Source organism: Balaenoptera ricei, chromosome 7 (assembly GCF_028023285.1).
Source record: "Balaenoptera ricei isolate mBalRic1 chromosome 7, mBalRic1.hap2, whole genome shotgun sequence".
Lineage (NCBI taxonomy): Eukaryota > Metazoa > Chordata > Mammalia > Artiodactyla > Balaenopteridae > Balaenoptera > Balaenoptera ricei.
Window position 1 is genome coordinate 62,152,495 of NC_082645.1, and position 16,511 is coordinate 62,169,005.

At 42.2% G+C, this 16,511-nt stretch overlaps 1 protein-coding gene and 1 long non-coding RNA gene across 2 annotated transcripts in view; both read right to left on the bottom strand.

The window, feature by feature from the left end:
- SP3 (Sp3 transcription factor) overlaps positions 1–10,017 on the bottom strand; it is a 62,946-nt gene extending 52,929 nt beyond the window's left edge. Inside the window, exons 1-3 of the mRNA XM_059928117.1 lie at positions 9,342–10,017; positions 8,593–8,723; positions 7,978–8,100 (exon numbers count right to left, since the gene is read on the bottom strand). Of these exons, the coding sequence (XP_059784100.1) occupies positions 7,978–8,100; positions 8,593–8,723; positions 9,342–9,348 (261 nt within the window). The 5' untranslated portion in view covers positions 9,349–10,017. The remainder of the gene's footprint in view (positions 1–7,977; positions 8,101–8,592; positions 8,724–9,341) is intronic.
- A 3,003-nt stretch (positions 10,018–13,020) lies between these two features.
- LOC132368552 (uncharacterized) overlaps positions 13,021–16,511 on the bottom strand; it is a 39,877-nt gene continuing 36,386 nt past the window's right edge. Inside the window, exons 5-6 of the long non-coding RNA XR_009504121.1 lie at positions 14,511–14,589; positions 13,021–13,499 (exon numbers count right to left, since the gene is read on the bottom strand). This is a non-coding gene — a long non-coding RNA (uncharacterized LOC132368552). The remainder of the gene's footprint in view (positions 13,500–14,510; positions 14,590–16,511) is intronic.

A 16,511-nucleotide genomic window follows, 5' to 3' on the forward strand; every position in this document is an offset into this window, starting at 1 on the left:
TGTGGTACGTTTAATCCAATCCTCAAAAAACTCTAAAAACTGATATAAACCCTACCACCTGAAAATAAAAGTTCTCTTAGTAACACAACACAGCTCAAATACAGAAGTACTATATAAACTACAATAATCATCATTTCCAATTTTGTTAGCTATTGCAAAGATAACCCATGCTATTTGAGCAGGAAAAAAGTTCAATCAGAATATTCTTTGTTTTATGACTACCAACTGATTTTCTAATCCCTCACCTATGATCTACAGTTAAAAATAAATAAAAGTAGAAGTAGCTAGAGAAAAGATTATGGACAGCTCAAACCAAACATACCTCACTGAACAGAGTTCAAAAGGTATAAAACTCACTAAAAACATACTACTAAATCAGGTGCATTACATTTGCGTACAAAAAAGAAATATCAGAGCAGTGTCATCAGTTCCCTGAGTTAGAAAAAGTTAGCTATCAACCTTAAATCAAACAATAAAAGCTACTCTTTCATGGCATGTATTAAGGTACTCCAGAGTAAACTCAGGGTGAGGGCGATTCCTTTAGTGAGTCATCAAATTCTTTACTTTTCCCATAACTACTAAAAAAAATATGAGACCTTAAAAAATTTTAATGAGGAAAAGTTATTGCCCTGTGACCACCACTGCAAAGTCAGCCCACCTGAAAGGTTTTTCTAGAATCTGAAAGTTGGAGGATATAGACTGTTGCTTTACCATTTCTACCTAAGTTTGCAGTAGAATGCTAGACATATACATTTTGTATTCTGTGACCTGCTAGAATCTCAGGTATCATCTCCATATTTTATGGATTAGACAAGACTAGAAAAATACCAATGGAGGAAAGTAGAAAGCAATAAAACCCAACAAATCAATGTCAAAGGGTAAATTTTTTAAGGAATAATAACAGTAACATGTAACATTTGAACCGTTCTTCTATATGCCAAGAACCACTTTTATATGCCAAGAACCATGATAGGGATTTATAAGATTATATCACCTGTTGCTTACAACTATCCTATGAGGTATTATTATGACTATCCCCATATCACAGATGACAAAATTGAGAGACAAAATCACACAGCTATCAAATGGCCAAAACAGGATTTAAAACTAAGCCAGTCTAACTCCAGAAGCCAGGCTCTTAAATACTATACCATGCTTGTCTCCCACTAAGACCAGAGGTAAAGACATGGGGAATGAGACCCTATATGAATTAATCACTATCAAAATAATGCCATCCCTAACCCATTTCCTTCTAGATCTGTGTATGATTTCCTATAACTCCACACACCACTAGACAATGAGAACATGAGCATATCTAGCCCAGAATTCTCAACCTAGGATCCATGCCTGGGATTCAAGGGATCTTTAAATCCTCTAAAATAGCATACCAACTTTTTGATAGAGGGCCTAGGTGTTGGGGGGGGGGGGGGCGGTGGGCAATGGCATCTAGAGTTTCTTCATATTCTCAAAGGGGGTCTGTGACCATAAAAAAAAGGTTAAGACAAATACTGTTCTCTCAACGTAAATCATCCCACAAAATTTAATACAAATATTGTAAAACCAGATGAACCTAAAAATTTCTTAAGGAGACTCACTACCTAATTTTCATGTACACACACAGTTGAAGAGTATATATTTCAATAAATGAACCACAGTGTAATGACTTCATTCAAGACACCTGAGCCTATCTGACAAGATGAAATAAGGATGAGTAAGCCCATGAGATATACAAGCTCATCTTCAAGTGGTTCACAATCTATCCAAGCAGACATACACACACAAGCTACTACTATGTGAATAGTGGTGTACACTAGGCATATGATCAAAACACTTCGGGGGAACATAGAAAAATGAAGAAAAAAAAAAAGATTTCACATAAGAGTTTTTTAAGTAATTGTGGATAAAATTTAAGATTTCACTGTGGGTGGTTAGGAAGCAGAAGTACAGTCATTAACAAGGTATAGAAATAAAGTCACAGACTTTTAAGAGACTCTAAAAAAATAATGTGTAGTTTGGAGTTCAAGAGAGGATCCAAAGAACATTCGTACTCATAGAAAAGAGTAATGGGGAAAAGAACTAGACATTTTTATCAGGGCCTGCAGTAAATGGTTTCACAGGTCCTACTAAGGAGTTTGGACTTTATCCTACAGATAGTGAATGAAAGCTATAAAAGGTTTTGAGGCAAGTGAGTGGCGCAATCAGATCTGTGGCTTTATAAAGATAAACTAAGACCTAGTGAAGGAGACGGAAAGGCTGAAAACAATAAAGGCAGAGAAACCGTAGGACCCAGTACAAATGTCCAGGACTGAACTAAAATAGTGATCTATCTTTTAAACACAAACATTTAAACTTATCAAACTTAAATTGTTAAAATGAAGCACCAGACTTTAAAAGTAGCCTACATTCTTCAAATTCTACCTGGTATAAAAATTACAAGCTTAAGTCATCTTTCCCTATATTAGAGGGAACATGACAATTCATGTTTCACTTCAGTCTCTTGGCATTTTAAATAAACTAAAGATATTTAAATCTATCCTTTATACTGAAATCTAAACTAAAGTGTAGTGCTTCAAATCCCATTCTTATCTTCTTAAGGTTATTGTTCACCTTTGGAGAATCAACCTTGAATTTTTTCTAACCAGCATTAAATATACAATTCTTCAACTTATATCAAAGAATATAGTATCTTACATACAAATTAATTTTACAATGCAGTCATCCGTAGGTATCCCCAGGGGATTGGTTCCAGGACCCTGCAGATACCAAAATCCCCCATGCTCAATTCCCTTACATAAAATGTATACTACACGCAGACCTCCAAGGATGCAGAACCCACAGATATAAAGAGACAACTGTACTGGCATTTTGTCTCTTCATCATCCTTAAAATAAAAAGTCAAATTTATGGCATCTGAGTATTTTTTTTAAACAAAATCTTAATAAGAGCAGATATTCAACCATAAGTGAACAGCTTTCTAATTCAAGAAATTCCTTGAAAATAAATACAACTACTCAAATGACAAGTCTGAATAAATAGTACCCAAGAACCCCCTTCTCCAGAAGCTAAATAAAAATAAACTACAGTACCACTTTTCCCAACAATGCAGGCCATTAATTGAAGGGAAATCCCCAAACCTAGGACAAAATGATGTACTTGAACTTTTTTGAGTAGACCTAAGGTTAAAAGCATATATAAAAAACATTTATGAACACTGAAACAAGAATACTAGACTTTCATGATATAAGCTAAGACTATAAATGCTTAGAGGAAGGGAGTACATTGCACTAGAAAGGAAAAAATTCATAACTGGGTTCTAGCCTAGCTAGAACCGTAGAATTATGTGTGATTTAGAGCAGGACCTTATGGGAAAAATATTACCTTGCAGGATCATAAGATCCTAAAGAAAGTGTTAAGCTTCATAAACTGTAAAGCACTATATAATCCTAAAGTATCCTTATGATAACTAAGATTATGAAGACAGATTTGAAAAACATCCAATTGTGCCTAGAATAATGATCAATAAATACTTATTGAATGAATAAAAGTATTTTACTTTAAAGTTATTGCAAAGGAAATGATAGGAAAAATGAATCAATAAAACCGACCTTGAGATATTACAGTCTTCAATGAAAAACTCTACACCAATTTTAAACCAATTCCACAATGAATAAGCCCCAAATATTTCAAAACTACAAAGCCTACTAAAACCATTCATTTGTAAGAGAATTTCATCAGCAGCATACCAAAAAAATAGATAAATTAGAATCTGAGACCAAAAAAATGTTTTAAGAATGTGTGATGGGGCTTCCCCAGTGGTGCAGTGGTTACGAATCCGCCTGCCAATGCAGGGGACACAGGTTCAAGCCCTGGTCTGGGAAGATCCCACATGACATGGAGCAACTAAGCTCGTGCGCCACAACTACTGAGCCTGCGCTCTAGAGCCCATGAGCCACAACTACTGAAGCCCATGTGCTTAGAGCCCTTGCTCCAAAACAACAGAAGCCACCGCAATGAGAAGCCCACGCACCACAACGAACAGTAGCCCCTGCTCACCGCAACTCGAGAAAAGCCCGCACACAGCAACGAACACCCAACGCAGCCATAAATTAATTAATTTTTAAAAAATGTGTGATGTTAGGCTACTGGAAACACTACAAAGGGAGGGAGACATAAAAACACATAACCCAGGCAAGAATTAGTATTTGGTTTGGATTCATTAAGCCTAGACATTAAAAGAAAAACCCACCGGTGTTTCTCTCAGTAATTCTAATATTCTTATTGACAAACAAAAAACCAATTAACATGGACACTGGCATTACTGTAAAAGGTCGTAATTGAAGGTAATCCGAGCTTCCCTCTGTATACAAACACATAATCACAAGGTAAAAAAGACCACATCCAAGAGTAGCCTTGGGACACTGCTAGAGCAAAATCACTACAACCAGGCATAAAATGGGGAGACACACACACACACACACACACAACACCCAAGGATATCTTCTCCATAACACCTGTGTAAAGGAAAAAAATAAACTTCATACCAACTTATTACATCACATTTAGAAAGGATTATTAACCTCTCAGTTAATGGCCTTATGAAAGCCAAAAATGGGCAAGGAAAGAATATAACTGGAAACAAGTGTGAAGCTAAGGTGAAAACAAACTTAAGAACCACTCTTAGGCAAGTACTAAAGTTTCTTAAAATCTTCAAAGGAACAGTAAAGAACACAGACTGCAGATACAAAAACAATTACCTAATGAATTCCTTACAATGACAGTGTAAGTCGTATTTGGAATAACAGCCAAAGTAACCTTTTTTTGAAATAAGCTATTATTCACTTTATAGTTCACCAACATTTACGTAATAAATGAACACTAAATTTACAAGTTAAACTGAAATTCAGGCAATGCCTTTCATAATATTTACTTGTTCAATTTACTAAACGGAATAAGCAAATTAGTAATTCACAGGTTCACACAAATGTAGATTGGACAAGTTAATATCTCATAAAGGTCTACTTTTTCTATACCTTGATCTATTACTAAAACTACACAACTTTTAAAAATAAGTATAGGGCTTCCCTGGTGGCGCAGTGGTTGAGAGTCTGCCTGCCAATGCAGGGGACACGGGTTCGGGCCCTGGTCTGGGAGGATCCCACATGCCGCGGAACAGCTGGGCCCGTGAGCCACAACTGCTGAGCCTGCGGGTCTGGAGCCTGTGCTCCGCAACGGGAGAGGCTGCGATGGTGGGAGGCCCGCGCACCGCGATGAGGAGTGGCCCCCGCTTGCCACAACTGGAGAGGGCCCTTGCACAGAAGCGAAGACCCAACACAGCCATAAATTAATTAAAAAAAAAAAAAAAAAAAAGTATAAAAGAGTCTTGCCATCAAACCAATTTTGAGAGTCCACGCTGTGGGACATTACAGGTGAGACTGCTTTGTGATTAGACCTACTCAGCTCTGTACTGAGGGTAACCAAACACTCTTGGCCAGGATCCAGGATGAACACATATTATACTCTAACAAATTCTAAACTGAAAATATGTAAAGCAAATCTGCAGTACAGCTATTGGCTTTTCAATGCCCTTTTAATCTTAAAATGCCAAACTAAACTAGTATAAAGTTGCATTTCATGTGTATATTTCCCCTTGGTTTTAAACACAACAATACTATACGCAATGTGGTATCCTGAACTGGATCCTGGAACAGAAAATGGGCATTAGTGGAAAAAACGGTGATATCAGAATAAAGTCTATAGTTTAGCTAATAACACTGTATCATTATTAATCTCCTAGTTTTGACAAATGTACCATGGTTATATTAACATTTGAGGAAGCTGGGTGAAAGGTAAAAGGTACCTCTCAGTTCTATCTTTGCAACTTTTGTGTAAATATGAAATAAACCCAAAATAAAATTTTTAAAAAGCACAGCTCCAAAAAATCTCTCCCTAAACCTCTCATAATTCCCAGCAATTTGAATAAAGTAACATTATCCAAACACATTTGTAAGTGGGGAAAACTACTATGAAATCACTTAAATTCTTTCATTTTCTGAGATGTCCATGTCTAAAATTCATCTTTGAACTGGAAAAATAATTTTCCCATTCGCTAAGGCAAACATACTCAAGCAGTCTTACTAATTTTTACTCAGTGAAAAATGTTATGCACAGGTACCAAACATACAAAGAAAAAATGCTCAGGCTGATTCTGGTTCATGTTCATCTGGCGGGAAATGTGATGTCAGTAGAGATTTGGCAGTTCAGAGGAGCTGAAGAGGCATGGAAACAACTTCCCTACAAGTATATGGCCACAGAAGGGTAAGGTTGGAGACAGTATTCTATTCTTTGGGTGAGACTCATGTACATATACATATTTTTTACCTGTAACTTCCTCCTTCACTTCTCTCCTCCCGCAATCACTGAGCTGATATCTAAACCTGGTAAGTTGCAGTTACAAAAAGTTTTTTGTTCTATTTGAAAGATTAAAAAAGATAAGTAGAAGCAATCTGCTTTGCAATTTTACTCATGCAATGGTTTTTTTAAGATAAACTTTTTTTTTTTTTTTGTGGCACTGTGGGCCTAACGGGATATAGTTCATTAAAGAGGTTTACCAGTCCATAAATTTGTTTAAAAGTAACAATGCCTCTCACATACATGATTTTAAGCCTTTACATTTTAATCTGCTTACAAAAGGACAAAACCTAAAGTCATACTTTTAAGTCATTAAATCTACTCACATCCCTCTACAGTATAATTTCAAACACTAAAATTACAAATACAATATTTAACAATATAGCTTAACATTAGCTTCACTTTTAATGCCTTGGAATACTAAGAATTTCCTGCAGACTATACCAAATATCAAACTTTTTTGTCCACAGTGACAATTCAAAATATCATGACACAAACAGATTCCCATAATCCACATTAAAAAAAAAAAACACGCAAAAATGATGGGAGAAGTTTCAATTATTTTAATAAGTGAACACATCTACATGCTAAACTAATGCAACAACAAAGATTCAAACGAATATAAAATTCACAATAGTCTTATAAACAGTTTCTAGCTAATTGGTATGAAGCCCTCCTGTAACACTGACCAGCTCCTCCCCCTGCCCCCGACAAACTAAAAACCCTATAAAGAGAATCCCACCACATCTTACCAGACTGGCAATCACAATAAAATGAAAATATAGCTTTGCCAACCAAATTCAACTAAGTATGGTATGCATTAGCATTCATGTAAATATTGATACAATTCCATACACGTACTTCTGTTTCTAACACTGGTATACCTATTCAATTTCAAAACCCAAAGTACTAAGTAACTTCGCCGATTTCAACGGTCACTTAAACTCCATTTACGAAAAATTACTGTAAATTTAAGTAGTCTGCAAAAACTAAAATTCGACAATTTAGAATGGCCACCAAAAAAGCACTCAAAAAGTATTCAAGTGTTCATTCTTGTACACAAAAGAGTAATTCAAAGGGTAAACCTTCGTTCCTTTTTTTAAAAAAACGATTTAACACTTAAATCAGTAAGATCTAGTAACTTCCAGCAGGAAAAGCCCCGAGTCCAAAAAATGCTAGAAACTGAAGACACTGCCTCCGTAGCTGATACTATCTATGACCGATAGGCTGTGCCTGAAATTTCCGTAGTGCTCGGCGAAGGAGTTTTCAGCACTGATATGAATTGCTCTAACATCCATTTTGGAGTCCTCTACCCCCACCCTCTCAGACTTCATTTTGTAGTGAATCTGGATGGAGGTGCCGCAGTGACAATGTAGAGAAAGCCTGGTCTGGCTTCTAATCCGCACAAGCATGCGAAAGAGCAGGAAAGGACGCCCCGGCCGCGCGAGCGTCCCTCTCCGGGAAGGCGCGGGCCCCGAGGAGGCCTTTCGGGCGGGATGGCGGGCGCGCCGCGGGCCCGGGATGGCGGGCGCAGGGCCTCGGCGGGGGCGGGCCGCGCGCGAGACTTACCACTCCGGCGGCGGCGGGGGCCCCGGCTGCGGCGGCCGCCTCCTCCTCGTCGTCGCCCGGCGATGGTGGCCCTATCTTGCTGCAGGTAGCGGCCAGCAGAGCGAGCGGTGACGGCTGAGTGTCCTACCCCCGATGGGCGGGTTCAGAGAGGGAGACAGGGGGAGGGGGCGGCGGTTAGGGCCGGGCCGCGCTCGCACAGGAAGTGCGACTCGGGCCTCGCAGGCTGCACCCGGGCGAGCGCCAGCCCGCGCTCTCCTCCTCCTCCTCCTCCTCGCCTCCGGCTCGCGCCCTCCGGCTCGCACGCACACGGGCTCCACCGTCCGCGGGAAGGCGGGCGGCGGGCCGCGCGCCGGGCCTCCACCTTCCGCCCGGAACCCACCCCCGGGAGGGCGCACGCTCACACACACTCACACTCTCTCTCACTCACACACACACACTCACACACAAAAAGACGGCGGGCGGGGGAGCGCGGGCGGGGTCGGAGCGTTGGCGCCTCGGGCGGGCAGCTCCCGGGGCGGGGGGAGGGGAGGAGAGAAGCGCGGAGGGAGGGGAGAGGCGAGGGGAGGAGAAAGCGGCGCGAGGGGGGAGCCGGGCCGGGGCTAAGCCGCTCCTCACCTGGGCCGCCGCCGCCGCCACCGCGCCGTTTCCGTGCTGCTGCTGCTGCAGATACTCGCCGTGGCCGCCGCCGCCGCCGCTGTCCACGTCCAAGGCAGCCATTTCCTCTTGTTTCACGGGCTTTTCGGGAGCTGCAGGCACAGCGCGGGGGGGTGGGGGTGGGGAGGAAGGCGGGTGGAGGAGAGGGAGGGGGCCCGCGGGCCGAGGCGAAATTACTCCGAAAGCCCGGACCGAGTCCCCTTCCCCTCCCCCACCCGCCCCCCGGCGGCGGCGGCGGCGGCGGCTGCTCCCTCCTCCCCTCCTGCTGCTGCCCCCGCCCGCCGCTGCCTGTAACCCTCCTCCTCCTCTTTCCCTCCTCCTCCTCCTCCCCGCGCTGCCCCTGCCCCCTCTCCTCTCCTCCCCTTTCCCTTCGCGCCGCTCGCTCTCACTCGCGCTCGCTCCTCTCGCACCGTCAGTCACTCACACGCCCGCCCGCCGCCCGCGCCCGCACACAGGGGGATGCGATCCCGGCGGCCCGGGCCGCCAGCCCCGGGCCCGGCGGGGACACTGCGTTGCTGGGGCTTGAGGGGTGGACGGTAGCTGGCGGGGAGGGGAGGGAGGCGGAGGGGAGTGCGGCTTTCTGCCTCTCACAGACACTCGGTCGCACACAGGGGGCCGGGAGCCGGCGGCGGGGGCCCCCGGCTGGCTGTGGTCGGCGGTAGCGGCGGCGGCGGCAGCAGCAAGGGTTGCTCTCTCTCGGCTTTACGTACCGGTCATAGTGTGTTTAGGGCACCTCAGGCGGGGCTCCCCGCCGCCTTACACATGGTGAGGAGCGAAGGCGGCGGCGGCGGGAGAGGATGCGGGAAGCGGCGGCGGACACGGCCGGAGCGGTCCGGGGATTTTTTTTCCTATTTTGATTGACTGTGCGGGAAACACAAAAGGTGGAGCCTCCAGCCCAAAAGGGGGGAAGAGGGTGACAGCCCGCCCGGAAGTTCCGCCCCTCTTCTCCGCGCTCATTCGCCACCACGCTCTTCGTAGGCAGTGCTCATTGGCCCGGATGCCCGTTCGTCACTCGGCCAGGCGGCGCGCTTCCTGTTTGCCCCGCGGGTGGAAGGGGAGAGACAATGAGCGGTCGTGGCGGCGAAGGTTCCCGAGAGCGGCCACGGCTCGCCTGTTACCCCGCTGTGGCCGCCTAGTTCGCCGGCTGCCGCTGCCAGGCCGAGGCGAAGGCCTCTTCCACCTTACAGGCGCTCGGAGCAGACCCCAGCAAGCTGTAGGGGGGCTGAGCTGGGGAGGAAATCCGTCCCCGGAGGATCCGACTCCACTGGACGCTTCCTCCATCCCGGCGGCAGCCGGATCTCCCCAGGGCGCTCTCGGAGCCTCTGCTTCCCTGCGCTGCCAGGAGGCCGCCGCCGCTCAGCCCCGGGGCTGCTGCTGCGACCGCTGCTGCTACTGAGCAAACCGGGCCCGCCCCGCGAGCCCGGGAGGAGGGAGCTGGTATTGGGGGAGACACCCCCTCCGAGGCTGGAGGAGGATTTTCTCTCACACACGTTCAGCTCTTAGATTCAGTCTGAGCCATTTCGTTCCCATCCCCCTTAGCCCCTGGTTTCCCAGCCAGTCTCCCACTTTTACATATACTGGAAGCAGGCATTTTAAACAGAAAAGAAATCTCAATTCAACCTCACAGATAGGAGAGCTTTTATTCTGGCCAGTGGCACCAAAGCAGACAAATGTATTTCATTTAATACGTAGTGCGTATATTCAAAAGGACAGGATCCTTTAAAAAAAATTTTTTTTTTCCAGCCACATACGCATTTTGTTGCACAAACATAAATTATTCCCTGCTTCTTAATCGACTTGGTAACAAGTGAAATATCTGAAAAAGCCCATCAATAATTGCCAGCATTTTAAAAATAGTGAATCTCAGCGAAGTATTTTTTTTTCTTGGAACATTTTAGTTATACTTTAATTCAAAATCCCGTTTCGCTTACTGGATTAGGTTAACACTCCTTAGATCTTTGGCATCCTTGACATCCTGATGTCATCCTGGGTGGGAGAAATACTCAAGTTTTATGTGTGTGTGTGTGTGTTTTGCCAACTAAGAGACATCTCTGCCTATTACCTTTAGATCTAATTGCCAAGAGAGAGGTTAAGCTCAAGAGGTAGAAATGCTGTCCACCATACGCTTTTTGTTAGAAATCTGACTCCAAGAATTAGTGTTCCAACTGTGATTATTATATTTGTTTCGTAAATAAAGTTGTGCTGGGGGCTGGAGTTGTAAAGCCCAAGCACTTGAACTAGATTTTGTGTGCGCTAACTGAAAAGAATTTAAGAATTATGAGAGACAGAGCTTGCATCTCAGTTTTTATATTTTCATCTTCTCATAGGATCAGAAACATTGCATGGTTAATGGGCACTTAATTGTACAAAAGATGGAATTTCCAGGGAAATGACCTAAAAACCACAAACATGCATGAAGTTGATGTCTTCTAACAGTGAGAACTTTTGTCTCATAAGTAGAAGAATCACTTTTTAAAGTAAATTGTATAAACCCTGTACCATTTTACACTTAAATTCTAAAGGAAAATTAAAGTGTTATAGGATAAGCTGGTTTTTGAAGAAGAAAAAGAGGGATGGGAGGCTTCAGGGGAGGACAAGTGAAAACAAGTGGAGTGGGAGAGAGGGAGGGAAGTCACAGTATTGTCACTCTTTCTACTTAACATGGATGTAGTGGATAGAGAATAGCTCTTTCCCTAGAAGAGATACTTTAGACATTTTCAAGTGTTTTTCTAGGAGTGGGGATGTGTTTTATGAGTCTAAGCATACTACCTCCATGCCCCTTTCACAAAGTCTTAGTCTAGCCACCCATAGAAAGCAAAGTACTTGGCCACAGAAATTCAGTTCATTTCCTCACTGATACCAGTTGACAAGTGGAAATGAAAAAATCATTTTCAAACATTTTTGGTCCATAGACCATTCTGACAAGATGCAAAAACACTTCATCTAATCTAACTGAAGAAATAATAACCTACCAGAGCTAACTATTCTGCTTTTAATGCAATGCTTTTAAGAGACACATATACCAAAAGTATCACTACTACATAATCAGATTCAGAGGACCTGCTCAGACCACACTGAAAAGAGTTATTGTCATGGAATATCTTAAGAAGACTGGAAATGAAGGTAGTCTCTGGAAAGAACATCTTTTCTTAGCTATTCCAGTACTGTAGTCAAATCTTGAAATACAATTTGTGTTAATTAAAAGATATTTGTTTTTCGGTAGAAGATGGCCTCTCAATGGCACTTACTGCTATGTTACATAGGAACTCAGAAATTGCAGTTGCTTATCAAGAAGGGAAGTGCTGTGCTGGAATATTATTTATACTTTCTCCTTTCCAAAGATGATTTGAGGAAGCTCTATGCTGGTCACTGTTTACATCACAGCAGGAGATCTGAATGTCACTTTATTTTCCCTTTTTTCTCAATTTCCTCACTTATTTTTTTAAATCTTATTTGTGTTTTTGTAAGTTAAAGCCTTTGGAAACCGTGATGAATGTCAAAGGGCCTCAAAGACTTCTATAAACCCACTGGCATGACATCTTCACGCATCTTCAATCCCCTTTTTCTCTACAAAGAGAAGAGGGCACTAAATAATACTTGATTCACATCTGCAGGAGCCTAACCATTCTGTATTAAAAACAGCGACAGCCCTGGTTAACTGCACCACAGCTAAAGGGCTCTGCCCTTTCCTTCACAGCCCCTACTGCCTTTCTTCCCTTCTGAACATCTATTAAGTGAACAATATTAAATTGCCAATATTCACCCATTTTTTGTCTAAAAAGGTGGCAATTTTGTATAGTTCCACCTAAGTCAATGTCTATTTAACATAAAATTTGTTGCTGTGATTGTGACCCTCCTTTTACCCACCTCTGAATCTCTTTAGCTTGTGTACACTGGATTTCAAAAATCTTCAAGTTTGTTCTACTTATGTAATCACTATCATATTTCAGAAGCATTCTAGTTGACATTGACTAGGTGTACTTAACCCCCTTCATATTTCATATCTTCCCTACTTTCTCAAAAATATACCTCAAAAGCCATGTCTCCTGTCTTATTTTTACTTAGTCTACCAAAAAGGAGAGCTTTTTGAGCTTTTGCTATGTGCCAACTCCTTTGCATCTTTAATCCTCACAGCCCTAAAAGGTAAGTATCATAGGTTCATCATTGTATAGACAAGGAAACTGAGGCTAGCAAGGTTTTGAGACTTGCTCAGTGTCATTTTCAATTAAATGGCAGTCAGGCTTCAAACCCATGCGTCAGTCTCACCAATCAGCATATCAAGTCTTCTTAAATGATCAACTGAAAAGACTCACTTACCCGTTATGTAAAAAATAAAGAAAAGAGAAAAGATAAAGGAAACACAATAAAGTAGATCAAACATACATATTTATAAGGAAGATCATTTTTAAAGCAAGTCTTAGAATGTGAACTCCTTGTGTTAGGGGTCATATATATTGAATGCTCTAACCAATACTGAACACGTTGTGGATGTTTAATTAATACTAAGCAGAAAGACTGTCAAGACAATTATCTTGTGGGAAAATGAATGACGAATTAAAGAATTACAATTAACCAATACATACTGTATGATAAAATTTCTTTGACCTTATAATAGTTCACCTCTTTCAAGATCAACTTTCCCAAGTGAGTTAGACCCTCATTTTCATTAAAGCTCCACACCAATGATACCACCATGGTACAAAAGGACTGATATTTTTACAATTCAAGAAATCCCATTCTTTTCATTCAGGCTGTTGACTTCCCTGGGTATTCTAAATTTTCTAAGTATCCGTAACACTTCTGAAGTCATCTTCATGTCAGTCCAGGAAGCTTAGTCCACTGCCATATTTCTGAGTTGTTGCAATTTTCTAAGAAAAGATGGATTATGCATTTCTACCTTGTTAATAATGTCTTAGAAGAATATAAAGTGCTAGAAAGTAACTTGTGAATTATCTTTCTTAGAATAATATAAAAATGCTAGAAATTCTCTTGGTTGTAAGTTAGCAAACTTATGAGGTAGCTTTACTTAAAAATATTAACACTTAAAAATATACTTTAGGGACTTCCCTGGTGGTGCAGTGGTTAAAAATCCGCCTGCCAATGCAAGAGACACGGGTTTGATCCCTGGTCTGGGAAGATCCCACATGCTGCGGAGCAACTAAGCCCGTGTGCCACAACTACTGAGCCTGTGCTCTAGAGCCCGCGAATCACAGCTACTGAGCCCACGTGCAGCAACTACTGAAGCCCACATACCTAGAGCCCATGCTCTACGACAAGAGAAGCCACCGCAATGAGAAGCCCGCGCAACACAACGAAGAGTAGCCCCTGCTTGCCGCAACCAGAGAAAGCCCGCGCACAGCAACGAAGACCAAACGCAGCCAAAAATATATAAATAAATAAATTTATTTATTTTTTTAAAAAAGATTATTATAAAAAAGTATATATATACTTTAATAATACTTAAAAATAAACCTGATGCCATTAAATTGTGGTGTCCCTCAATGATAAACAATAACCTTCAACATGAAGTGTATTCATAATTTATTTCATGATTAAATCTCTATCTTATAATGGAATTTTTTGTTTGTTTGTTTGTTTTTGGCCGCACGGTGTGGCTTGTGGGATCTTAGTTCCCTGACCAGGGATCAAACTCCGGGCCATGGCCGAGGCACCGAGTCCTAACCACTGGACTGCCAGGGAATTCCATTTTTCTATCCTTTAATCCTATAAGCCAGGCAGATCTACCAACTATTCTCAAAAAGAGCCAACAATGCCCAAGGCCTAGTTAGAGGAGGTAAGAGAAAGAGGAAAAAATAAAGAATGAAGTGGCAGAGAGCACATTGGATAGAACTGTAGAAAATATTGAAAACAGTTTTTACCTGCCTTGAGGAATAGAATTCTTCCAATTACCCAAAAAATGGCTGAAATGCTGCACCATGTCATCACTCCATTTCAACTCTAGAGTCAAGTAAAAAAATAAAAGCAATTATACACACACATACATTTATTATATATACAAATGTGTGTGTATATATGTGTACACATTATATACAGTAAAATGCACAGTGGTTAATAAATTATGGTATATTCATTAAATAACATTTAAAATAAATGAAAGATGATTTATCACGGATAAATCTCAAAAATAATAGTGAAAAAAAGTTATAGTAGGATAAACAGTATACCACCATTTATGTAAAGTTTAAAAACATACCGACTTATATTCTATACTATATATGGATACATGTGGAGTAAAACTATAAATCTTGCATGGGAATGATAAATACTAAATTTTAAATGTTGATTACCCTTGGTATGGAGAGAAGGATGGGATCTGAATGGATTTCATATTTCAAGTTTTTCTTAAGCTAGGCTGAGTACACTAGCATTATGATATTGTTCTCTATTACTACCCTTTTTGCCTGAAATATTTCATAATCATTATTCTAAACAAACAAACAAAAAGAATAAATTAATACATGAGTCTATGGCAGAGGTATTAAAATAAGCATGCCCAGGCAGCTGACTGACTGAAGGAGTGGAGGGGAGGGAGAGAATGATTCACATATGACTAAGTTTTCCAGCTTTAGTAACTGGAAAGATGAGCTGGGAATAAAGAATATAAAAAATGGAATGGGTATGGGACGGACAATCATGAGTTTGATTTTAGATGTGTTGAGTTGGAGGTGCTAGCAGGATATTCATGAGATATCCAAGTTTACAGACTATTGTAAACTTGAACTCATAGCTAAAAAGAGAAGCAAATGCAGGGCAGGGATTTGGGTGCCTGTGAAATAACAGAAAATATATGTATTGCTCTCTGCCCCTCCCCACGCCCCCAGCCCCGTTCCTGGCACAGAGCTCCTATCACTCTTATGATTTCCTAAGTGATAGGAGCGCTAGGAGAATCTTTTGTTCAAATATTTGGTCTTTGACCCTGGATCTTGACACAGAGCTCCTAAATCCCTTGGAATTTCCTGGATGATAGGAGTATCTTTTGTGCTAATGAGCTGACTTTGAGTGGGCTCCTGGATGGGGGCCAATCACTGTAAAGACCAAGCCATGATTAGAAACTTGGAACTTTCAGCCCCACCCGCTATCCTCTGGAGAGGGGCTGGAAAATGAGTTAATAATCGGTCGTGCCTATGTGATGACGCCTCCATAAAAATCCCTAAAGTATGGAGTTCAGAGATCTTCCAGATTGCCAGATGCTAGGAAGGTGGCATGCCAGGAGAGGGCATGGAAGCTCCTAACCCCTTCCCCAAACCTCACCATACGTATCTTTCATCTGGCTGCTCATCTATATCCCTTACGGTAAATGTGTCTTCCTGAATCCTGTGGGACATTCAAGCAAATCATGAAACCCAAGGATGATGTTGTAGGGACCTCAACTTATAGCTGGTCGGTCAGAAGTACTGGAAACAATCTAAGACTTGCAACTGGTGTCTGAAGTGGGGACAGGCTTGTGAGGCTGAGCCATTAACCTGTGAGATCTGACCCTAATTCCAGACAGTGTCAGAACTGAATTGTAGGACATCCAGCTGATGTTGGAGAACTGGTTGGTGCGGGATTAAAAACACACATCTGGGGACTTCACTGGTGGTCCAGTGGTAAAGAATCCGCCTTCCAATGCAGGGGATGTGGGTTCGATCCCTGGTCAGGGAACCAAGATCCCACATGCCGCGGGACAACTAAGCCCGAGCGCCACAACTACTGAGTTTGGGCACCTCAGCTAGAGAGGCTGTGTGCCGCAAAGTACAGAGCCCACGTGCTCTGGAACCCACACGCCACAACTACAGAGCCCACGTGCCCTGGAGCCCGTGCACCATAACTAGAGAAGAGAAAAACCCACAGGCCACAACTAGAGAGAAGCCCAAGTG